At 46.0% G+C, this 24,524-nt stretch overlaps 1 protein-coding gene across 1 annotated transcript in view; it reads right to left on the minus strand.

Moving 5' to 3' along the window:
• LOC138753136 (laminin subunit alpha-3-like) overlaps nucleotides 1-24,524 on the minus strand; it is a 341,672-nt gene that overhangs the window by 48,106 nt on the left and 269,042 nt on the right. Inside the window, exons 45-57 of the mRNA XM_069915711.1 lie at nucleotides 23,151-23,261; nucleotides 21,903-22,014; nucleotides 17,026-17,172; nucleotides 15,089-15,285; nucleotides 12,839-12,955; nucleotides 12,594-12,748; nucleotides 8,657-8,798; nucleotides 8,047-8,149; nucleotides 6,855-6,971; nucleotides 5,171-5,353; nucleotides 3,405-3,544; nucleotides 1,165-1,353; nucleotides 923-1,059 (exon numbers count right to left, since the gene is read on the minus strand). Coding sequence (XP_069771812.1) covers nucleotides 923-1,059; nucleotides 1,165-1,353; nucleotides 3,405-3,544; nucleotides 5,171-5,353; nucleotides 6,855-6,971; nucleotides 8,047-8,149; nucleotides 8,657-8,798; nucleotides 12,594-12,748; nucleotides 12,839-12,955; nucleotides 15,089-15,285; nucleotides 17,026-17,172; nucleotides 21,903-22,014; nucleotides 23,151-23,261 — 1,850 coding nt within the window. The remainder of the gene's footprint in view (nucleotides 1-922; nucleotides 1,060-1,164; nucleotides 1,354-3,404; nucleotides 3,545-5,170; nucleotides 5,354-6,854; nucleotides 6,972-8,046; nucleotides 8,150-8,656; nucleotides 8,799-12,593; nucleotides 12,749-12,838; nucleotides 12,956-15,088; nucleotides 15,286-17,025; nucleotides 17,173-21,902; nucleotides 22,015-23,150; nucleotides 23,262-24,524) is intronic.

Here is a 24,524-nt window from a genome sequence, read left to right on the forward strand (position 1 = left end):
TGTTTCGGGCCTGAGACTCTTGTCAAGGTATGAGCAAAAGGCAGACAGGTGTCTGAATTAAAAGGCTGGGGAGAAAGAAACAAAAGGCGAGGAGGGGGAGCACAAACAAACAGACAAAGGTGATAATTGGATATGGATAGAAGGCAGGAGAGAGGAAAGATGAGAACTGATTGGGGAAGGGGGAGGTGTTTTTGGCTCTGTGAGAGCTAAAGTGGGGGAAAGGAGGCAGAGGGAGAGAGACAGAGCTAGAGGAAAGGAGACATGGGAAAAGGTGGGGGTGGGCTAATGGAAACCAGAGATTGATGTCAATGCCATCTGATTGGAGGATGCCCAGACCAAATATGAAGTGTTGTTCCTGCAGTTTGTGGGTGGTATCCGGCTGGCAGTGCATGAGACCATGGACAGAAATGTCAGTGAGGGAGTGGGGCGGGAAATTGAAATGGGTGGACCAGAAGGACCTTCTACCATTTTATATTGTTACAAAATTTATATTATTGCCTTAACAGTGTGGCACCTCAAAGGATTAAAGACCTCGCACGACAGTTAATGTTCGTCAGGAGTTGAGTTGGGTGAAGTTAAGAAGGAGGCTAGCCAAGCTTCCAAATGGTGGATAGTTTACACAAAAAGGCTGGAGAAATTCAGCAGGTCACGCAACGTTCTTTATGTAGCAAAGATAAAGATATATAACCAAGCTTTCGGGCCTGAGCTCTTCCTCAAGGTATGAGCTAAAAGCAGGCAGGCTCCTGAATAAAATGGTTCTAAGCAGCAGAACGGGCTCACTGAGCTGAATGACCTTTTCCTGGGTGTAATTTTAATTTTGTTTTTCAGTATAAACTCAGTCACAGAGACTTTCACCCAGTTTTCAATATAAGATCTACAAACACTGGCAACTTTACTGCATATTCAAAGTCAATGGCATTACCTCTCGAACTTGATGTGGTCAAAGTTTTCAGTGCTGACTGCTCTCTCAGATTGTATTCGACCAATTTTACTTCCCAGTTTATAGATGGTGACCAGTTTGTTTTTCTCCAACACCATTCCCATGTAATCTTTGGATGTCTGGAGTTCAAAGGGAAATGATATGAAAGACGGCATAATGAATCAACTTTTCTTCTTGCAAATAAGGACCCTTGCCGTGTCCACTCAGTTGAGAGGAATACTTACATTCCTGTGCCCCAGATACAGAACAAACATGTCTTTCTCGACTTGTCGCTTCCTTCTCCTGAGGTCCCCCCGTGCGATGGGCCGTTTGAGATACAAGAGCAGAGAAGTGTAAGCTTTCAGAGAAACTAGGTCAGTCGGTAGTCGGACTTCCACACCAGAATCACCATTGAACTTCATCGCCACGTTTATCTATGACAAGGGAGAGGAAAATGTTTCAGCAGATAGCTTGATAATGGAGGTTCTTGGCCCCAGCATATCTGAAGGTGCAATGGGTCAGAAACTACCTTTGACAAATATTCACCAATGTAGAGCTTGCAATCTGTTCATAGGAAGAGGTCACAATCATTGCTCATTATTTATGTCTGAATATTTAATCCCCCCTCCCCCCGTTGAGAAGGAGAAGCAGAGTAGACAACCCTACACGGCAGCAGAGCAGCATGGGCCTCAACATCTGAAGGATCCCTACTGGCTCATAGGAACCAGGTATTGGAGCCTGGATTGGAGAGGGGGCTGTGGGCAGGATAGGCTCCCAAACAGCCTCAGGCACTGAAGGCTTCCCATCGTGTCAGAGGTTTGAGTCTGGAGCTCAGGTGGCCAATGGATCAAACAGGAGTCTGTGTGGTTGTGGAGGCTTCGAGAGCCCTGGAGGTGAATCCACAGACACTCTGAAGGGACTCCCTTTTGCTTCTCTTTCTCTCCTACTGTAAAAGGTGCTGGGTGACACTAATGGCAACTCTTTGTCTGCCTTAAGGCATATTACGTGTTCTGAACTATTACATGACAATAAAGGAATCTTGAATACTTTTGTATTTCCACAGTTTATTTACATTTCTCTCTTTAAGTACAGTTTTTGAGTACAGTACGATAATTAGAATTCTGCCTGGCCCACAGGATAAAAGAATCTCGGGTTGTATGTGATGTCATGTATGCACTTTGACAAGAAATCTGAACTTTGAACAAACAGCAGTGATTTATATCGACAAGAGCATGAGGTGGAGAGCAGCTGGGGCTTGTACGTTTTTGATAAGATCAAGGCTGACCTTTAACCTTAGCGCAGAGTGTCTGTCCAAGGACTCGTACACTGCCAGACTGAGACCACCCACAAATTGGAGGAGCAACACTTCATCTCCTTTCCTCTACCTCTCTCTTCCCCCATTTCTTCTGTTTCCTTTCACAGAGCCAAAAAACAAACCCCTGCCCATCAGTTCTCACCTTTCCTTCCTCCTGACACCTTATCAAATCCAATTATCACCTTTGGTCTGTTGGTCTGTACCTCTCCCCCTCCCAATCTTCCCTTTTCCCCAGCCTTTTAATACAGGCACCTGCCTGCTTTTCACTCATACCTTGAGGAAGGGCTCAGGCCCAAAACGTCAGTGATATATCCTATGGTTGCTGCGAGAACTGCTGAGTTCATCCATCATTTGTGTGTTAACTTTAACCTCAGCAACACTTTCCTGCACATTTCTTCAACTGTGAAGGAAACTATTTGGCCCTTTGAAACTATACCAACTCTCAGAGCAATCCCATTCCCACAGGTCTTCCAGTGACCCAATATTTCCCCATCCTCCACTTCCTCCCATTCTACCACCCCCACACACTGCAATTTGCAGTGACCGATTAACTAAGATGGGTGGAAACGGGAGCTCCTGGAGGAAGCCCATAAGGACAGAGAGAGAGCGTGCAAACTCCAGACAGAGAGCACTGGAGGTCAGGATTAAACTCAGGCCTTTGGAATTGGGAGGCAGGGCTGGAGGCCAAGATGACATGTTTCTAATTGATCTCTCTCTCTGTAACGCTGCACTATGCTTTGAACTATAGTACTATGGACTAGCTGGAAAGCAAATTTTCTCATTGAACTTCTGCACATGTGACAATAAACTTGATCTTGAAACTTTTTGAGCTATGATAATTGGAGTATAACGAAGGTAGGGGGAGCAGTGAAAGAAAGGATCTAGATTCCAGACATTAGAAAAATTCCATTCCTCTCTGATGTTTCCCGGGATCCTTTACATTTCCAGAGATGCAGGGTTGAAGATCATGGTGATATGTTCAACGCAGAACATCAGGGGCACCACAACTGACTGGTGGACAGACCTACTCTGTCCCTACATTAGCAGAGAGCCAACAAACCTACACCAATGCTTTTATCACCAATTAGATAAGCAATTCAAATAACTATCTGACTCCAGATATTGGTGGAAATGTCTTTAATGGGGCTGAAATCCAAAAATAAAACTGACCTTATTTGCCGCTTCCCTGGCTTGGTCAATCAGGTCACGGATACGGTCGATATTTTTGGAGATATTGTTCACAGGTTGTATTTGGCTCAAATCCTTCAGCTTCTGGACCAGACCTGGCAGGCTGTCAGTCAGATTCTTCACTGAAAAAAAATGTTTAAAGGTCGTTAATCCCACTCACACTTACTTCTCACCCTCTCCCTCCGGGCAGAAGATCCTGAGGTTGAGATCACACTCCACCAGATTCATGGACAATACACACAAGCACTGGAGAAACTCAGCAGGTCACATAATGTTATTTAAGTAACCAACGTTTTCCCACAACCCAAAGCATTAGTCAAGCATCTTAGCTACATAAACAATACTGCATGACCCGCTGAATTTCTCCAGCAATTTTTGGTATTGAACTGCAATTGCAGCGACTGCAGACTTTCTAGTTTAACCCCAGATTAAGTCCAAAAGACATAGGAGCAGAAATAGGCCATTCAGTCCATCGGTCTTCCCCACTCAGCCCCACTGACCGGCCTTCTCCGCATAACTTTTGATGTCCTGGCTAATCAAGAACCAATCTCTCCCTTGAATACACCCAATGACCTGGCCTCCACAACTGTCTATGGCAACAAATTCCACAGATTTATCATCCTCTGGCTGAAGAAATTTCTCTACATCTCTGTTCTAAGTGAATGCCCGTCAATCCTGAAGCTGTGTCATCTTGTCCTAGACTTTCCCACCGTGGGAAACAATCTTGAAGGACAGTTTCTTTTGTACTATTAACAGACTCTTGAATGGGCCTTTGACCAGTAAAATACTGACACCCTTGTACTGTTTCATTATAGATAAAACACACATAATATTTTACTATTCTTTATGGAGTAAACCAGATTCATAAATGAAATTAAAAACAATGTTGGAAAGTGAACGGTTATGCATTTTGGTAGAACGAATAAAAAGACAGACTATTATTTGGATGGGGTGAAAATTCAAAATTTGGAGTTGCAAAGGAACTTGGAAGACCTCGTGCAGTATATCCTAAAGATTAATGTCCAGGTTGAGTCGATGGTGAAGAAGGGGAATGCAATGTTGGGATTTACATCTAGAGAAATAGGATACAAGAGCAGGAATGTGACATTGAGACTTTATAAGGCACAGGATACAGTTTTGGGCTCCTTATTTAAGGAAGGATGTGCTGGCATTGGGGAGGGTTCAGAGAAGATTCACAAGAACAATTCCTGGAATGAAGGGATTAGCATATGAGGAACATTTGACGGCTCTTGGACTGCACTCCTTGGAGTTCAGAAGAATGAAGGGGGACCTCGTAGAAGTATTTTGAATGTTGAAAGGCCTGGATGGAGTAGATGTGGCAAAGTTGTTTCCTATGGTTGGGAGTCTTTGACAAGAGGGCACAACTTCAGAATTGAAGGGCATCCATTTAATACGGAGAAGCAGGGGAATTTCTTCAGCTAAAGGGTGGTAAATGTGGAATTGGCTGCCACAGGCAGTGGTGGAAGCCAGGTCATTGGGTGTACTCAAGTCAGAGATTGATAGGTTCTTGATTAGCCAGGGAATCAAAGATTATGGGGAGAAGACCGGGCAGTGGGGCTGAGTGGGAATATGGATCAGCTCATGATTGAATGGCGGGGCAGACTCGATGGGCTCAATAGCCTATTTCTGCTCCTAAGACTTATGGTTTGTGGACTTTACATCCTCCCCTGTCCGTCTCTGTCAGAGAGGGAGAGGCCTGTCTCTCCCATAGAAGCCATGCAACAAACCTGATTCTTCTGCTTCGTTGAGCGCTGTGTTGAAGTCAGTAATGTTTGGAATGTTTTGTGCGGTTCTGTTGAAATTTCCTACATCAGCAATTATTGGTTGTAACTTGGCCATCACACGGGTGGCAATGTCATTTGCCCCACTGGCTGTGGCTTTTGCTTGGTCCAGAGTCTGTCCCACATCATCTGTGGAAAGAAGTGGTTCAAAATTATTTACCTACATTGTGTTGGGGCAAGATATTGAAAGGAACTTGTGTTCCCATCCAGAGCAATGTTTGCAATGACAGCAAAGGTTTAGAGGGATATGGGCCAGACCATTATAGACCATTATAGTGGTAGGGAGAATGGAGAAGGGCCTGTTTGTTCTGGATGAAGTGTATAATGGGGTGAATGGAGAGAGTCATCCTGGGAACAATTATGATGAGAGTTTATTGGTGCCTATGTTCAGATGCTCCAGAATTCTGACTTGCTGAGAGGTGGTGCAGAATCTTGATGTTCCAGACAAACTATACCAGGGTGAAGTTAAGTCTTTCCTCACTCCAAGGGAAGTGGAGGAGTCAAAAAGCACAGAGGTCAGGGACAACAAGTAACATCAAACAAAGGACAGGAGGTGGGACAACAGAGGAAATCCGTGGGTTGAGGGGGAGAAGAATATTGGATGATGTTTTGGCCCAGAACCTTTTATCGAGATGAGAGTACATAGGGGAGATGGGTTAGTGTAACAAGGACAGGGCAGGAGGGGTTGGGGAGAGGCCAGTAGGGGATGGGTAAAACAGGGAGGGGGTGAGGGATGACTGACAGATGGGGAGGGTGAAGGATGACGAATAGATGGGGAGGGTGAAGGTTGACGGACAGATGGGGAGGGTGAAGGATAACGGACAGATGGGGAGGGTGAAGGTTGATGGACAGATGGGGAGGGTGAAGGATGACGGACAGATGGGGAGGGTGAAGGATGACGGACAGATGGGGAGGGTGAAGGTTGATGGACAGATGGGGAGGGTTGGAGTGGAGTTGGGAGACCGTAGCAGCTATTTGGCAGGTGCCACACAGAGTGAGAGGCAAGAGAATCATGAGGGGCGGGTGGAGACATAAGGGTGGGGTGGAAAGGTGATGTGGCTGGTGATAGAATGGAAACTACAGGGAAAGGAGAAGGACAGTTGGGACCAGAAATATTCAAAGGAGGGAGGGGATCCAGTTGGTGAAATATGGGTAGAAGTGGGTGGAACCAGAAGGGAAAGGGGATAAGAATGATTGGGGGCTGGTTGGAGTTGTGTGGCAAAAGATACCAAAGTGGTGGGCAAAAAAGGAGAACAGAAATGAATCAGGAGAGCGGACTCAAGACCTAAAATTGGAAAATGACCATACCCTCCACTGAACGAACAAAGAAACTACCTGAACTAACCATCTAAGACTCTCATAATTACAAAGCAATATTTAATTATTTATTTGAATATATGAATACTTGTCCTGCACATGTATTGTTTGTCTGTATATGTATTGTGTCTGGTTGTGTGTCTGCGTGTTTTGCTTTGAGGACCGGGGAACGCTGTTTTGTCGGGTTGTACTTGTCCAATCAGATGACAATAAACTTGACTTGACCATTGGGCTGCAGATTTCCCAGGCAGAGTAGGTGTCATTGCAATGGGCAGGGGCTTGCCTGGACAGGCCCCAGAGAGCAGTGACCTACCTCGCTTGATCTGCTGCAGCTTCAGTTGAAGCCGTGTGAGATTTCTCAGCAATTGATTTTTCTTTTCCGTCTCATCACCCAGGCGCCCATTCACATCCAGGAGCTTTGGGATTATGACTGTGAAAGGACAAAAGAAGTAAATGTTCACACAGGTACTTGGGATTCTGAGGCTGGGTGTCAACCACAAACATCTGGCCTGGCCACAGCTGGAGAACCCATCCAGTTCTGTTCACTGCTTTAGGAAGGGTGGGGTGTGGGGTGGAAGGATTGAGGGTCCCAGAGAGATTGGAATGGTTTCAGGGGAACGGTGGGGGGGGAGAAAGAGAGGGTCCCAGAGAGGATTGACTAGAATGATTCCTGGGGAATGGGGTGGGGGGTGTGGGAAGAGAGGGCACTGGAGAGGATTGACTAGAATGGTTCCTGAGTAGAGCTACAGTGGCACAGTGAAAAAACAACTTGTTGTACATGCTATCCAGACAAGTCAACCTATTCTGAAATCTGGCAGATGACAACCTGCTAGAGGAATTCAGCAAATCAAGGGCTGATAGTTCCTTTCTCCACCACGGATTCGGCCCAACTGTTGTACAAGACCTTAGTGAGCCCCTATATGTGTTCAGTTTTGGTCACCATGCTAGAGGAAGGATGTCGTCGAATTGGAGAAAGTGTAGATAAAATTTACAAGAATGTTGCCAGGACTCAGGGGCCTGAGCTACAGGGAGAGGTTGAGTAGGCTGAGCGTGGGAGGATGAGGGGTGATCTCATAGGGGTGGACAAACTCATGAGAGGAATAGATAAGGAGAAAGCAGAGAGTCTTTTGACCAGAGAGGGAAATTGGCAACCAGAGGACATGGGTTTACGATGAGGGGAGAGAGATTTAGCAGGAAACTGAGGGTGACATTTTTTTAAACAGAATGTGGTGGGCATGTGGAATAGGCTGCCAGAGGAGGTGGTTGAGGCAGGTATTACTGGAATGTTGAGTAGACAATTGGACAGATGCATGGATAGGACGGGTTTAGAGGGATACGGGCCTTACACAGGCAGGTGGGCCTAGTGTGAGTGGGATATTTTGGTCAGTAAGGGCAAGTTGGGTTGAAGGGCCTGTTTCCATGCTGTGTGACTTCAGTTTAGAAAATTTTTCGTCAACATGTCACCCATGTGAACGTCAAAGACCATCGCTCGTTAAATACACCACCTGTTTCTAATGTTCGTTTGGCCTCTTTTGAAGAGGACAGGACCCTGTTACTTTTGTTGTTTAACTCATTCGCTTGTCCGGGCAAATCCTGCTTCACCACGGTCTGAAATACAACAAAAAGTTAACAGGCCTTTCAGCCCACAAGCCTGTCCTGCCCAAATTAACATACAATCCCCATATGTTTTTGAAGAGTGGGAGAAAACCAGAACCCCCGGAGGGAACCCTTGCAGACACGGGGAGAAGGTAGAAACTCCTTACAGACAGTGACAGGTTTGAACCCAGGTTGCTGGAGCTATAACAGCGTTGTGCTAACTGTACCACCATGCACATGGATGTAAGAAAAATAGAGGGTTATGGGTGTGAGGGAGGGAAGGGATAGATTGTGGTGGAGTCGGTTTACAGAGGTCAGCCCAATATCATGGGCTGAAGGGCCTGCACTGTGTTGGAATGTTCTATTTCTCCCCACGGACACTGCCTGAACCGTTGAGTCCCTTCAGCGACTCTTTGTTTGCCCCAACACCCCTGCCTGTCTTCAAACCCTCTCCATCCCGAAGCTTCACCCGACCACATCACCAGCCCCCGCAGCCCACACTTCTCCTTCGGCGTTTACCTGCAGGGCATCTTCAGCTGCTGTCTCCGCTCGCTTTGCTGCAGCTTCCGCCTCATTCACCGCATTGATGATGTTCTCGTAGGCATCGGAAGCATTGATAACTCTCCGGAGTAGCTGGTCCTGGTTCACTTCCAGTATGGCTCTGTACAGAATCAGAATCAGGTTTCTTGTCATTGTGGCCTTCTCTACATCGGAGAGACTGGACACAGATTGTGATATCGCTTTGCTGACCACCTTTGCTTTGTTTGTATCAGTGACAGGGGTCTCCCAGTGGTCAACCACTTTTATTCTGTGCCCCATTCCCATACACACATCTGTCCATGGCCTCATGTACTAACAAACCAATAACCAACCACAAATTGGAGGAACAACACTTGATTTTCCATCTTTGCACTCTCCAACCAGAAAGCATTAACATCGACTCCTCCAATTTCTGCTAGCCTACTCTCCATTGACCCTCCCTTCCCTTTCCCCTTGTCTTCATTCCTCCAGTTCTCTACCCCATTCCCTCCCCCTTCACAGAGCCATCCCCCCTCCCCCTGTTTGCTGCTGTGCCCTCCCTCCCTTCCGCACCTATTACCTCCTGCCTTTGGGACTGAGCCCCTCCCCCCACCATTTTGGTCAGACACCTGCTGACATTTTGCTCATACCTTTGTCCAAACGTTGGTTCTGTATCTTTATCTTTGCTACATAAAGGACCCAGTTTGACCTACTGAGTTTCTCCAGCATTATGTTTTTACTTCAACCATGGTGTCTGCAGACCTTCATGTTTTACCTTTTTTTAGTCCTGAATGTGTGTCATGAAATTTGTTGTTTCGTGGCAGTAGTATTGTGCATTACCGGCGCAAATAAAATGTTACACCATCAGCGGTAGAAAACCCAATTAGATCTTCCTGAAAAAAGGCCCAGGCCCAAAACGTCAACTGATTTTTACTTCCTGTGGATGATGCGTGATCAGCTGATTTATATAACTTTTTGGAGGACAACACAGGACCCCAGTGTCTGGCCATTTCCTTGTTTACCTCCAGGGGAGGTGATGGAGGTAGGTACTACTGCACAGTCTAAGATAGGATGGGTTTAGAGCAGCCATTCTCAATCTCTTTTTGGCTATGGCCTCCACTAGGAATCTGCTCAAAGTTTATAGGCCCCCTTCCCTGTGAAGAAGTCAAGTTTTAGTTCCTTCTGTACTTCTCTCCTATTGACTACATAAAAACATTTTTAAAAATTATGTTATGCGAGGCGAAAAGAAAACAAGGCTTTTCCTTAAATATGCTGTGGTTCCCCAGTTTGGTGGGGGCGGGGGGGGGAGGGGCGGGGAAGACTTAGAGAGATGTGGGCCAAACACAGGTAAGTTGGACTAGTGTGGGGGGACAATTTGGTCAGTATGGGCAAGTTGGGTCAAAAGGCCTGTTTTCACACTGTGGGACTCCATGTTATCGAGACAAAGTGCAGGGAATAGAGAGAGGCAGAGATAAGGGCATCATCTCTCACCAATAAAAGCTCTGTTTAAGAACCATAGCACACTACACCACTGAAACAGATCCTTTGGCCCTTCGTGTCTGTGCCAAATTATTATTCTGCCTGGTCGACAGACATTGGAGGCCACTAGCTTTCTTCAACCACCATTTGCGCTCCCCCTGAGTTAAAATACTGTGCTTTTGACCGGGAACTTCTAGCCCTCCTCCTCGCAGTCAGACACTTCCGCTACTTCCTCGAGGGCAGACCTTTTCCTGTCTTCACTGACCACAAATCCCTCACCTATGCCAGCCACGCCACTTGGGATACATCTCGGAATTAACCACCAACATTCAACACCTCTCTATCGTCGCAGATGCCCTTTCAAGACCGATTATTCAGAACCAGGCCTAGACTACTTTGAGCTTGCACGGGCACAAGAAGATGACACAGAGACACATGCTTTTCGTAAAGCCATCACCAGCCTCGACTTCGAAAACATACTCCTGCCAGACAGCGACTGCACCCTGCTCTGCAATGTGTCCACCGGCCAGCCCCGACCAGTCATTCGGGAGCAATGGAGACGACAGGTCTTCCACACAATCCACCACCTCTTGCACCTGTCCATCAGGAACACAGCATGCATGGTTGCTGCATGGTTTGTATGGCATGGCTTACGAAAAAAGATAATGGACTGGGCCCGAACTTGCACACATTGCCAAACTTCTAAAGTCCACAGACACACAAAGGTTCCTGTCCAGCAATTCGAACCACCCAGCCGAAGATTCGACCGCATCCATGTCGATATCGTCGATCCCCTGCCTGTTTCACTAGAAGCTTAGTATGTCCTCACAGTGGTTGACTGAGCCACGAGATTGCCCAAGGCCATTCCCCTCAAAGACACAACCGCAGAAGCCTGCGCCAGGGCAGTGCTCACACACTGGACATTCCGGTTTGGGACACCGGCCCATATCACTATGGACAGAGGGGCACAATTCACCTCGGCCTCGTGGACACAGCTTGCCTCCCTCCTCAGCACGAAACTCCACCACACCACTGCCTACCACCCACACTCCAACGGCCTGGTAGAATGTTTCCACCGCCACCTAAAGTCAGCACTTATGGCCCACCTGAACAGACCCAACAGGGTGGATGAGCTCTCTTGGATGCTCCATGGCATCTGGGAGAGCACCCAAGGAGGTCTTCCAGGCCACCTTAGCCAAGTTGGTATATGGAGCCCCTTTGACCCTCTCTGGAGAATTCCTCCCTGCCACCAAGGGCACAGACACAGCAGGAAGGGGAAGCACTACAGAAACTGAGGGACAGGTTGGGCTCCTTCGCATCACAGCCACCCACCTACCACAGACACCACTCCATCCTAATTCCCACAGACTTAAAAACAACTGACTATGTGTTTGTTTGCTAAGGTATGCACTCCCCTCCTCTCCAGCGATCCTACGAAGGCTCCTACAAGGTGAATCACAGGAAGTGGCAACACGAGGAACTGTTCACAGCTGACCACCTGAAGCTTGCACATCTCGACCTCAGCCAGCCAAGTGTAGGGGCAGGCCCCCTAAGGTGAAACCAACACATGTCTCAGGGGCACGGCACAATATCATCAGTTCTTTTGGGGAGGGGTGAGTTGTGTGGTGGTGCATATCTCTGATGGCAGGCGAAACTGCTTCGCGTGTTATGGTCGCGGCAGCAGAGCAGCCACGTCAAGATGGTGCCGGCGGGATTGTCTTTTCCGCCAGCTGGGGTCAGGTCCGCATGCATGCAGGGCAACGTCGTGACGTGGTTTCCGGCGCGAGGGCGGGAAGTTATAAGGCGCCTTATAAGGCCTTACAAGGTGCAGTGCGGGAAGTTTCAATAAACAATTAGAGTGCAGACTGGTCTTGTTCTTTCAACTCCGTTTAGCTGCCGCTATACCCCCAAACTTTTCCCCTTCCACCATTAACCCATGTCCTCTGGTTTGTATATCACCAACCTCAGTGGAATACACCAGGCTTCATTAATTCTATCCATCCCCCTCATAATTATTTTATACTGACAACGGCAGGAATTTCATCAATGCCTTCAAACTTGTATCTTGGTCCTTCAGCTGTCACCCCAGTTCACCCCTCTCTTGCCACACCCAGGTGGGATGAGCACAGGTTGACATGGTAGTCAGTAGGGAGGCAGTGAGCAAAGGGCTTGTACATCTCTCTGTGATAGTACAGATCTATCATCAATGTATATAGTGTATATAGTTACAGTATCTAGACTGTGCTTACAGCGACTGGCTGAGAGCTAAGCCATGACTACTGTCTGGGCCTTAAAGGGTTGTGTCCCTAGCCAGGTCGGATCATTCCGGACTGGTCGGCCACCTGTGAAGAGCTCCTGTCTTTTGCTAATAAAAGCCTTGGTTTGGATCAACAAGTCTTTTGCTCTTTCGACGAGCTCTACACTCTCTCCGTGATCCTCTGAGTCTGTGACCTCTCACCTCTGGAGCTGTTTGGAGAGCTGATCGAGGTTGTTCGCGTGGTCCTCTGCTCGGGACACAATGGGCTCCTTGCTGGCCCCTTCCTTCAGGCGTTTAATCACATCATTCAGTGAGGTCAAGGCTCCGTCCAACTCTGCGCCCTGCTTCTCATACTCCTGGTCAATGGAAGCATGGGAGAATGTGAGCAAGGGGCCGGAATTCTGACAGTCGTGAGTACATGGTCTGGTGAGGAATGTCACCCTTACCTCTTGGCTGGCATCCAGCAAACGAAGCAGGTTCTCAACATTGAGCAGGGTATCAGAAGCCATCTCAATCAAGCTCGAAGTCTCTATCTTTTTATCTTCCAATTCATCGTGTTTCTCCTTTGGAAGACAACAAAGGTGTCACTCCTCTGTCAATGCCTGAGCAGGTTATACTGTCTCAAAATTCACAGTCTGAAGAGAGACTTTTGAACACCTGAGTGATATTGTACTCCCTCCCCCGTCACTGTGGAACCTTTTCTTCACTCTGCCTCTCTGTCACCCTCCCTCCCCGACACTCTAGGACACTCGCCTTAGTCTCCCTGTCACTCTGGGAACTGTCCCTGGTCTATTCATCATTCTCACCCACCCCCCACCATTCTGGGGAATGAACTTGGTCTGTTCATCACTCTCTCTGCTCCATTCCCCTTCCTCTTCCGTCGCTCTGGGAACCATCTATTTCTTTGTCACCCTCCCCTCCCTGCCCCATCACCCTGCGGATCTGTCTCTAGCCATTTCCTCACCCAACCCTCCCTCCCTCATCTCCCTTCCTGTCACTTGTGAGAACTGCCCCTGGTCTCCCCATCTCTCTGGAATCTCCACCCTCCTCCAACTCTGGGCTCCCAAGAATTCCACTGCCTTCGCCCAAGCCCAGGAATTACCCAACCCACATCCTCTGCTGTTTAACATTTCTATCTATCTTTAAGACATCCTTTAAAACCTGCTTTAAAGAAGCTTCTGCTGCCTCTCCAAAGATCTCTGTCAGTGAAGAGGTAGTTGGGTCCAGAAGCAGAGTGGCCATATGACCTCCCCTAACATCTCATAAGATCATGGTAGATCTTTAACTTCATCGCTTCTCCTTCCACAGATGCTTCCTGACCAGGGGAACTGGCATGCAAAAATTGAGTCTAAAATAGATCAGTTGTAATGAAGGGTGAGAGGTGACTGAATAGAGATGTATGAGGGGCTGAGATAGAGTGGATAGCCAGCAACATTTTTCCTGGGTCAACAGTAGCAAATCCCAGAGGAAGGTGAGTGGAGGACGGTTGAGGGGAGACCTCAGTGGTAAGTTTTTTTTTTACACAAAGACTAGCAGGTGCCTGGAATGCATGCCCGGGGCTGGTGGTGGAGGCTGTAGCAATTGGGGCATTAAAAAAAACTTCTAGATAAGCACATGGATGCAAGAGAAATGGAGGCTTCTAGGTGTGAAGTAGGATAAGATTGATGTGGAGTAAGTTTACAGAGGTTGGCACAAGGGCCTACATTGTGATCTAACGCAGCCATTTTCAACGGGGGTCATACAGCCTGGTGGGGGCCACAGCACATTTAAGGGGTGGGGGGTAAAGACAGAAATCATAAAAGATTTTTAATTTTTTTATGTGGTTGGTACAAGGGAAGTACAGAAGAAAGTGACTAAACTCCACTGCTTCACAGGAAAGGGGGTCCATAAACATTGAGCAGAGTCCTAGGGGACCAGATCCAAAAAAATGGTTGAGTCTGGCTGCTAAAATTTATTTAATTTTTAAATTTACACGTAGGGCACAGTAACAGGCCATTTCAGCCCACGAGCCCGTCCTGCCCAATTACCCTACAACTCCCAGTGTAGGTTAATTAGGTAGATGGGTTAAAAAGATCAGCAGGGATAGGGTCTGTTCCTGTGCTGTACAATGTGACTCCAGAAGCTTCTGCTTTTATTTCTTAAACATGTAAAATCAATCAGGAAACTACCTCACACGCAAAGGAAAGGGTACCACTATTACCGGGACCCAGGTTCAATTCTGGCGCTGTCTGTAGGGAATTTGTACCTTCTCTCTGTGACCTGTGTGGGCTTTCCCTGGGTGCTCCAGTTTCTTCCTGCCCTCCTCTAAACGAACAGGGTTGTAGGTTAATTTGGGTGTAATTGGCTGGCACAGGTTTAAGTTTAATTAAATTTTTTAAACATACTGCACAGTAACAGGCCCTTCCAGCCCAATTATACCCAATTAACCTACAACCCAGTATGTTTTGAGGGTGGGAGGAAACAGGAGTACCCGGAGGAAACCCACACAGACACGGGGAGAACGTACAAACTCCTTACAGATAGTGCCGGATTCAAACTCTGATTTATGGTTCTGTAACAGTGTTGCGTTAACCGCTATCCCAACCGTGCCACCCTTAAATGGACATAATCAGCTTCTACCATGCTGTAAATAAAATTTTTAAAATGTAAGATTTACAAAACAGTGGATAAAACTTTTTCATACAAAAAAAATTCACCTTAATAGCTTCCAATGCAATGGAGTTGATTCTGTTGATGTCATCAGCTTTCTTGATTAGGTCTGCTGCCTCATTCATTGCTTCTTGAAGATCCATGAGTTTAGACAGGTATAAAGTTAATGAATCCTTTATATCTCTGGCAAGCATTTTGTTCTCATTGATATTTTTTAACAGAGTATTCCTGATACGATCAAGCACTGTAAAAATAAAATCAAATATCTTAACCAACAAGGCAGAGCATGGATAAGAATATGAGGCCATCAGAAATAGCAGTAGAAATGGGCCATTCAGCCCATTGAGTCTAAATCATGAGCTGATCCATTTTCCCACTCAGCCCCACTGCCTGGCCTCCTCCCCATGACCTTTGATGCCCTGGCTAATCAAGAACCTAGCAATCTCTGCTTTAATGACCTAGCCTCCACAACTGCCCGTGGCAACAAATTCCACAGATTTACAACTGTTTGGCTAAAGAAATTCCTCCGCATCTCTGTTCTAAATGGATGCCCTTCAATCTTTTTTTTAATTTTTTTATTTTTATTTTTCACACTATGAACCACACTGACCAAAATACACACAAACATTTCCCTCTTGAATATACAAAGTGTCATTTTCTCCCCTTTCCCCCCTCCCTTCCCTCTCTCCTTCACCCCCCTCCCCACTCACTCAACGTTCAACCTATATGATACATTAAACCCATTAAACAATGTCATCACACAATGAAATCTTGAAGTTGTGCCCTCTTGTCCTAGACTCTCTCACCATGGGAAACAACCTTTCTACACCTACTCTGTCCATGCCTTTCAACATTCAAAATGTTTGAAATGTAAATAAGCCAATACACGCAGGCAGATCAGCTTGTCTGCAAGCAGATGGTATTTATACTGCTGAGTTGGTGCATCTTACGTTCCCATGTGGGTGCAGAACGTAGGAATTTCAGTGCATCTGTATGCTGTACTCATGTATATGACAATATACTCCCATATTCATATCTTCGGCCATTCTGCTGCTCCAGTGTTTCTGCACCAGATATAGTATACCACCTCCTAGGTGATCAAAACTGCACACAATCCTCTAAATTTGCCCTCACCAATGTCTTATACAACTTTACCATAACATCCCAACTCCTACACTCAGTACTTTGATTTATGAAGGCCAAGATGCCAAAAGTTCTCTTTTTAACCCTGTCCACCTGTGATGCAGCTTTCAGGAATTATGTATCTGTATAGTCTAAGGAAAGACTGGATAATTACATGGAGGAGAGAGGATTGGAGGGGTATGGACCAGGTGCTGGTCAGTGGGACTAGGAGGGTGGGGATTTGTTCCAGCATGGACGAGTAGGGCCAAACTGGCCTGTTCTGTGCTGTATATGGTTATATGGTATTCCCAGATCCCTCTGTTCTACTGCACTCCTCAGTGCCCGACCATTTATCATGTATGTCCTATCTTGGTTTGTCCTTCCAAAATGCAACACTTGTCTGCATTAAATTACATCTGTCAATTTTCAGCCCATTTTTCCAGCTGGTCCAGATCCCTCTGCAGCTTTAAAAACCTTCTTCGTTGTCCACAACGTCTCCAATCTTAGTATCATCTGCAAATTTGCTGATCTAATTTACCACAATATCATCCAGATCATTGATATAGACGACAAACAACAATGGACCCAGCACCGATCCCTGAGGCCCCCCACTAGTCACAGGCCTTCAGTCTGAGAAGCATCATCCACTGCTACTCTCTGGCTTCTCCCGTGAAGCCAATGTCGAATCCAGTTCACTACCTCATCCTGAATACCATGCGACTGAACTTTCTTGACCAACATCCTATGTGGGAGCTTGTCAAAAGCCTCACTGAAGTCCATCAATGTCTTTCCTGGTAACTTCTTTGAGAAACTCTGAGAGTTTCTGAAAACTGAAGAGAGAACGTGAGGTTGTTGTACTTACGTCTTTCTGACTCTTTCTTCTCTCTGTCAGCCACTCTCCTCTCCTCGTCAAAGTTGAGGTTCCTCATCTCATTGAGCATCCGCTCCACCTCAGCCAGCTCTTGTGCAGTGTTGCCCTTGTCAATGGTCTTCAGCTTCCTCACGAGGTCTGAAATGTTGAAGAAAAATAGCATTGGAGATGAAGAAAATTAGCTATGGAAATGCAAAGCCTTTCCCATGCAGGGTATTGCTGGAAGGACTCAGTGGATCAAAGTTCGAAGTTGAGATTTATTGTCAGAGTACATACATGGCATCACATACAACCCTGAGATTCTTTTTCCTGTGGGCCAGACAGAATTTCTACTTATCAGTGGTGCAAAAAAACTGTACTCAAGAAAAGATAGGCATACAAAAGAGAGAAATGTAAACAAATAAAGAAATGTAAACAAATTCATTGTGCAATACAGAAAATAAATATTCACCAACAAATAATGTGCAAAGTACAAGTCCTTAAATAAGTCCATGATTGAGTTTGTCTGACGAGTCTGATGGTGGAGGGGAGCAGCTGTACCTGAACCTGGTGGTGTGAGTTTTGTGGCACCGACCCCTCTTTCCTGATGGCAGCACTGAGAACCGAACATGTGCTGGGTGGTGTGGATCCTTGATGATCGCTGCTGCTCTCTGACGGCAGTGTTCCACATAGATGTTCTCGACAGTGGGGAGGGTATATCCCATGATGTCCTGGGCTGTGTTCACCATCTTTTGTAGGCCTTTCCGCTCAGAGGTAATGGTGTCCCTAATACCTGGCTGTGATGCAGCTGATCAATGCACTTTCCACTGCACATCTGCATAAGCTTGCCAGGGTTTTTGGGTGAAGCAGCATCCAGGGTTTGAAATGGTGGTTGGAAGCTCAAACCTGCTGAGCGCCTCCAGCAACTCTTTGTTTGTTCAAGGTTCCAGCACCTGTCGTCTTTGAGTTTCTCTAAATCCTTTCCCGTTCTGTTTCTCACAACTGTTTTGTTTGAGGAAGAGCAGCCAACATCTCAAAAGACCCATCCCACCCCTGCCACACTCTCTTCTCTCCCCTCCTATCAGGAAGAAGATTCATGAGTGTGAGATCAAACCACACCCCCCATCCCCTCCCACCCAAGATTTAAGGACAGTTTCTTTCCCACTGTTATCAGACGCTTGAATGAACCCCACACCAGTAAAATTAGGGCGAATAAGACAATCTGCAGGTGCCGAGGTCGAGGGCAGTGCACGAAAGTGCCGAGACACTCAGCAGGTCACGCAGCGTCCATAGAAGGTAAAAAGCAGTCAATGTTTTGGGCCAGTGCCCTACTTCAGGAGTGATTGAAGGGCTCAGGCCCAAATGTCAACTGCCTTTTACAGAGTTTCTCCAGCAAATTTGTTGTACTGCACTAGAATAATCTGTTCTAACTGCACTCTGTCTCTCTGTACTTGTGTATGAGCTGCCTTAGAACATTACAGCACAGTACAGGCCCATCACCCCACGATGTTGTGCTGACCTAAATAAATCTACTCAAAATATTAAACCTTCCCTACCTCATAACACTCTATTTTCTTTCACCCATCCCTATTGTACCAGCCTCCACCCCTGGCAATCCATTCTACCCCCCTCCCCCCTGAACGTCAATTCTCAACTTTCATTTCTCCTGTGTCTCATGTATATCTAACTAACCTTTTATCTGTTGGTCTGTAATCCTCCCCCTGCCCATTCACCCCTCTCCAGCTTTTTAATTCAGGTGCCTGCCTGCTTTTCACTCCTACCATGGATGCTAAGAGACCTGCTGTTTTTAAATGCATTCCGAGTGCCACTAATTCTATTTGTACGAAAGCTGCCCCTGACCTCTCCCCTAACCTTTCCTCCCTTCACCTTGTACAGATGTCCTCTGGTGTTTGCTACTCTCAGTCTGGGAAAGAGGTGCTGCCCCTTCTTGTAAATCTCTATCAAGTCAATTTCACACTTCTTCGTTCCAGAGAGAAAAGCCTCAGCTCCATTAACCTTGCCTCATAAGACAAGTTCTCCAATCCAGGCAACATCCTGTTCAATCTCCTCTGCACTGTCTCCGTACCTTCCACATCCTTCCTGTAATGAGGAGACCAGAGTTGACTTGCTAAAGAGCACACAAAACAAGCCTTTTCATTGCACCTTTGTACTCGTGGGAGTAGGCCTCGGCTTGACATTTCAACTTACATTTCCAGTGTGATGCACACTTTCAGAAATCTTGCTGCTGGACATAATTAGTTCCTCCAACCTGTTCCCATTGCCCAGATCTTGGCAGCTGTGTGCTCCCAGCTTTCAAAGGTCTGCCCTCCCGGCATCACTGGTCTTCTCTCCTTCTCTAAATCCTAGCTGCTGGGCACAGCCTTTACCATCAGATCTGCCGTCTACCGTGCTAAAATTTCACCATACTGAGGATCTCCCACGGCTAGATATCAGGGTTAGAACCCAGGTCATTGGAGCAGCTCTACGCATGTCACTTGTCTGCTGGCCATTTGTGGGATCTTGCTGTGCACCAATGGCTCTGGCAGCCCAGGTTCAATTTGAACCTCCAGCGTCGCTGACTGTATGGAGTTTGCACATTCTCCCTGTGGCCGAGTGGGATCCCCCCACCAATGCTCCAGTTTCCTCCCACATCCGCAATATGTCACTGTAAATTTCCTCTCATGCATGGGTGGGTGTAGAAACTCTGGGTTGGGGGGAGCAATTGGGAAATAAATGGAGTAAGAGTTCGAGTAAATGGGTGGCTGATGGTCAGCAGAGAGCTGATGGGCTGTAGGGCCTGGGTTTATGATATACTTCAAGTACTGGCCAGTTCCATCCTTCCTCACTGCTCCCTTGGGGCTGAAGGTACAGAAGCCTGAAGACCAATTCCTCTAGGTTCAACAGTTTCTTCCCAATAGCTGTCAGACTCTTGAATCTCACCCTTGTTACCCGGATCAGGGATTGCTCCCACATTGCAAAAGGACTGCCTGCCCTTGCACTGGGATAACTACGAACATTCATATCTATCTTGTGACTCTTTATCTCATGTATTCATTATCTCTTTTAATTTAATTTTATTTGTTTATCGTTATGGTTTTTCTTGTCAAGTACCTGTTTGGCTGCAGCAAGTGTGACGAGCCCAGAGGACCCCAAAACCTAGCAGCAATAGATATTCACCAAGACAAAAGTTGCTTTTGATTATCTTTAAACATGAAAGCAGGATCAAACTTTAACTTATTACTATTAACTTAACCCTCTTCTAATTCTAAGGGTGTGAGTATGTAATGTGTATAAGTTCAGATAAGTTATTTGATTCACAGTCCAATCTCACTTCTCACTTCTCCAAGTTCACCAGTATCAGCCAATTCTTACACTGTGCACAGAATTTAACATTTATGAAGTTCACCAGGCTCTGGTGTTTAAAATTAATCAGTTACCGCTCGGAAAGGTTCTTGCTGGTTTCACAGAGAGATTTGTTGGTCATTGGGCACACACAAACTAATTCCCTCCGATCGACCACTTCAGTGTCTTGCCGAAGAAACTTGTCCCATCGTGGATTTTCCAAATGATAACCTCTTCTGCAGGTCACCACAGAGTTCCTTTTTCCCTTATTTCAGGTGAAACTCTCTAGCCTCATTTCCTCTTGTATGGACCACAAAGGTTTTCAACAGGCTGAACTCAGAACTCACAACCCGTCTTTATGGTGAGATGTAATTCCACCACTAGGTCACCAGGGGGCATCCCGGTGACCTTGTCTCTAAAGCCGTCCAGAGCTCCAGTCCAGCCTTCCAGGTTCATCTTGCAGAGAGAGATAAGACCTCTTAGAGTACATAGTAGTTTATTAAAGCTGTCTTATACTCCCACTGCTGGTCTGGTTATTGTCAGTCTTTGGCTTGGCTTCGCGGATGAAGATTTATGGAGGGGTAATGTCCACGTCAGCTGCAGGCTCGTTTGTGGCTGACAAGTCTGATGCGGGACAGGCAGACACGGTTGCCGCGGTTGCAGGGGAAAATTGGTTGGTTGGGGTTGGGTGTTGGGTTTTTCCTCCTTTGCCTTTTGTCAGTGAGGTGGGCTCTGCGGTCTTCTTCAAAGGAGGTTGCTGCCCGCCAAACTGTGAGGCGCCAAGATGCACGGTTTGAGGCGATATCAGCCCACTGGCGGTGGTCAATCTTCAAAATGGAGTTTTTAACAAACTGCCAGCTTGCCATGCTACAGCCTCAAAAGCTACTGCAGAACTGACTTCTCTCTCTCTCTCTCTCTCTCTGCTTTTAAAACCAGAACCTCTCCCAAGGCTCCAAACCAATCCTTGAAAGATCTTTATCTTCTCCATTTGCACCTGCTTTTGAAATTCTTTCCAAAAGCAGTTCCATTGTTTTTGCAACATCACTGGGCCTGAATGTCTGGCTTCAGCAAAGCTCTTGCAATTTAAATGAGAAGTGAAGTGTAAGTATCTACACTAAACCCCCACTCAATCTCTTTTAAAAAAGTATTTAGAAATACTATATAATATAACCTGTAACACAAGCAAGAGCTTTGGTGCATATGTACATTGTACAATGTGTACGACAATAAACTCATTTCATTAATGTACACCAGGACAGTACATGAGGGAGGTGCAGGGAGGTAGAGGAACTGCTCTCCCTTCAACAGGCATGAAGGTTAAGCCCACAATGAGATGCCAGAGGAACTCAGCAGGGCACGTAGCATTCAAGGGCTTGATGCAGGGTTCAGACCCTGAGTACTTACTGACCAGCAGCTTCCATGGGTGAACTGATCTGCTGAGTGCCTCCAGCTTCTCTTTGCTTGCTCAGGATTCCATCACCTGCAGTCTTGCATTTCTACATGCATAATATGTCCACCCACCCACCGTGTTTCAGGAACCACCTTACCTGAGATGCTTGACGACACGCTTTCTATGCGAGTCAGCGTGTCCCGTGCCTGGATCGTGCTCTCGTCAATTGATGACAGCAAGAGTCGCATGCTTCGTAAGTTCTTTTCCGCCTGTAAACAAAACATTCTCAGGTCACAGAACAGGTCCGTGGGCCGCAAACCATGAGGTAGCTACCCAAGTGAGGTTTAGTTGTGGTCCGCAGGGGTCATGCAGGCACCCCGGCTGGCAGTCCAAGGTTGAGCCCTGTGGAAGAGACAAGGAGCAAATCGGCAGAAGTTTGCCCTTGACTGCTGAAGTGGCAAAACAAGCACAGAAGGTGCTAGAAACACCAGCAGCTCAGGTCTCTGTCAGGGAGCCAGAAACTGCACTAACGTCTCACAGAGTCGATGAGTTATATGGCATGGCAATAGGACAACTCCGTGCTGAGCACGTGTTCTCTCTGAGCCAGCCCCATTTGCCTGCATTTGGCCCTTACCCCTCTGAACCATTCCAGTCCATGAATCTGTCTCGATACAATGTACTTGTCCCCCACCTCTACCACTCCCACACACCTACAATACTAGGTGAAGAAGGTGCCCCTCAGATTTACTTTAAATCTCTTCCCTGTCATCTCCAGCTTTAGACATCCCTACCCGAGAGCAAAGGATTGTGGGCAAGTGGTGCAAACAGAGGCATTTGGACATACAGGTTTAGAGCAGCCATTCTGAACGGGGACCATAACATATTTAAGGGGGACCCAAGGACTGAAATCCTAAATATTTTTTATGTTTCTTATGTGGTCAGTAGGAGAGAAATACGGAAGAAATTACTACATTAAAAAATTGACTGCTTCACAGGGAAGGGGGCCCATAAACTTTGAGCAGATTCCTAACAGGACCATAGCCAAAAGAAAGTTGAGAATGGCTGGATTACAGGGACATGTGCCAAACACTGACAAAAATTGGCAACTTGAATCGCATGCATCAGTTGGGCTGAAAGGCCTGTTTCGATGCTGTAAAACTCTATTCTTCTATAATAATTCTATGATTAGAACATACTTATTTCCTCTCCAGTACTTCTGCAAAGCTCCTGAAACCCATGTTCTCTGTAACCTTGAGACTGGTTAACAACATTCCCACTTCAAGAGTTCATTAAAACTGGAGCAAACCGTTTCTTCAAATCTTTCCCCTTTAAGGAAGACTTTGCCCTCATCTCCACCCCCATTTCAATACCCTCAGAACATTCCAAGATGGGAGAAGATGTTTACCTTTTCTTTGAGTGCATCAATATCGTGAATGAGGTTCATGTTGTCGTTTTCCAAGTTGTCTGTCTTTTTCATCTGGTTGTTGACAATGGCTCGATACACAGTGAGCTCAGCCTGAAACCAAACCAATTACTTCAGGTACACTCATACAATTCTACATGTGGCTTAGGATGCATTCTTTATCATTGTTTTTCACTTTTCTTTAACAATTTTTATTAACATTGAAATTTCACATCCAAAAATATAGAGTACAAACGGATATATGTTAAAAGTCAAAAAGACCAAGTACAATTAAATCATATAATTTCAACCAAGGTACTCCACTTATTAATCAAACAGATTTTATTGTGTTGTAAAAAAGGAAAATCTAAACCCACGACCAAGAAAGATGCCGTTTGCCCAAAAGGAAGACGGAATTCTTATCAGGGTGATAAATTACCTCATTCTACCTTCATAACAAATCAAAGATTATAAAAGTAATTCAAAAAGGGTACCCACCGAGTTTGAAAATTTACATTCGAATCGGAAATTGAGCATCTAATCTTCTCCAAGTTTAAACATGACCTGACATCTGTTAGGTCTGCTTTGTTCATGAATGAGTGAGACAAACACCAGACTGAGTCGAAATCAGGGTTCTTTGTTCTTTATTACCGGATTGTAACACTTGCAACTAACCATGTTAGTCGGAGAATGCATTCTGCCGTTATCAGCAAAATGGTGATTTTTTATACCCTTGGATATGTGCTTAGAACATCATCATATCATTACTTGTCCAATGACTAAAACTGTTGCTATCCTTTCCCTGCTAGCTTCCTGCCTCTCAATCCATCAATGTCTCTCTTATCTTGTAAGTACAAGGATGCATTCACATCTTGTTACAGCCCTGCACATTCCCATCTCATGATGTTTTACCTAACAGGAGTACAAGGACACCTCCCCTTCTTGTTACAGCCCTGTACAGGGTAACTCCTTACACATTCCCATCTCATGATGTTTTACCTTACACATCCCATAGCTATTGAGCATAATTAGGTGGGGTAACATCCCTCCATCTGAGCAACACCGCCCATCCAGCCATAAAATAAATAAAAGCTAATGTATGCCGATCAGATGCCGCTAAAGTTATGTCATTCTCTCCAACAATACCAAATAAAGCAGTTAAGGGATTAGGTTTAAAATTAACTTTAAAAAATGCAGAGAAAGTTTGAAATACTTTGTTCCAATATTTCTCAAGACTCTGGCGTGTCAGAACATATGAATTAATGAAGCATCTCCATTGTTGCATTTATCACAACAATGAGATACATCCACATAAAAATGAGATAGTTTGACTTTGGACATGTGAGCCCTATGGTCTACTTTAAATTGTAGGAGAGA

Source organism: Narcine bancroftii, chromosome 2 (assembly GCF_036971445.1).
Source record: "Narcine bancroftii isolate sNarBan1 chromosome 2, sNarBan1.hap1, whole genome shotgun sequence".
Classification (NCBI taxonomy): Eukaryota; Metazoa; Chordata; class Chondrichthyes; order Torpediniformes; family Narcinidae; genus Narcine; species Narcine bancroftii.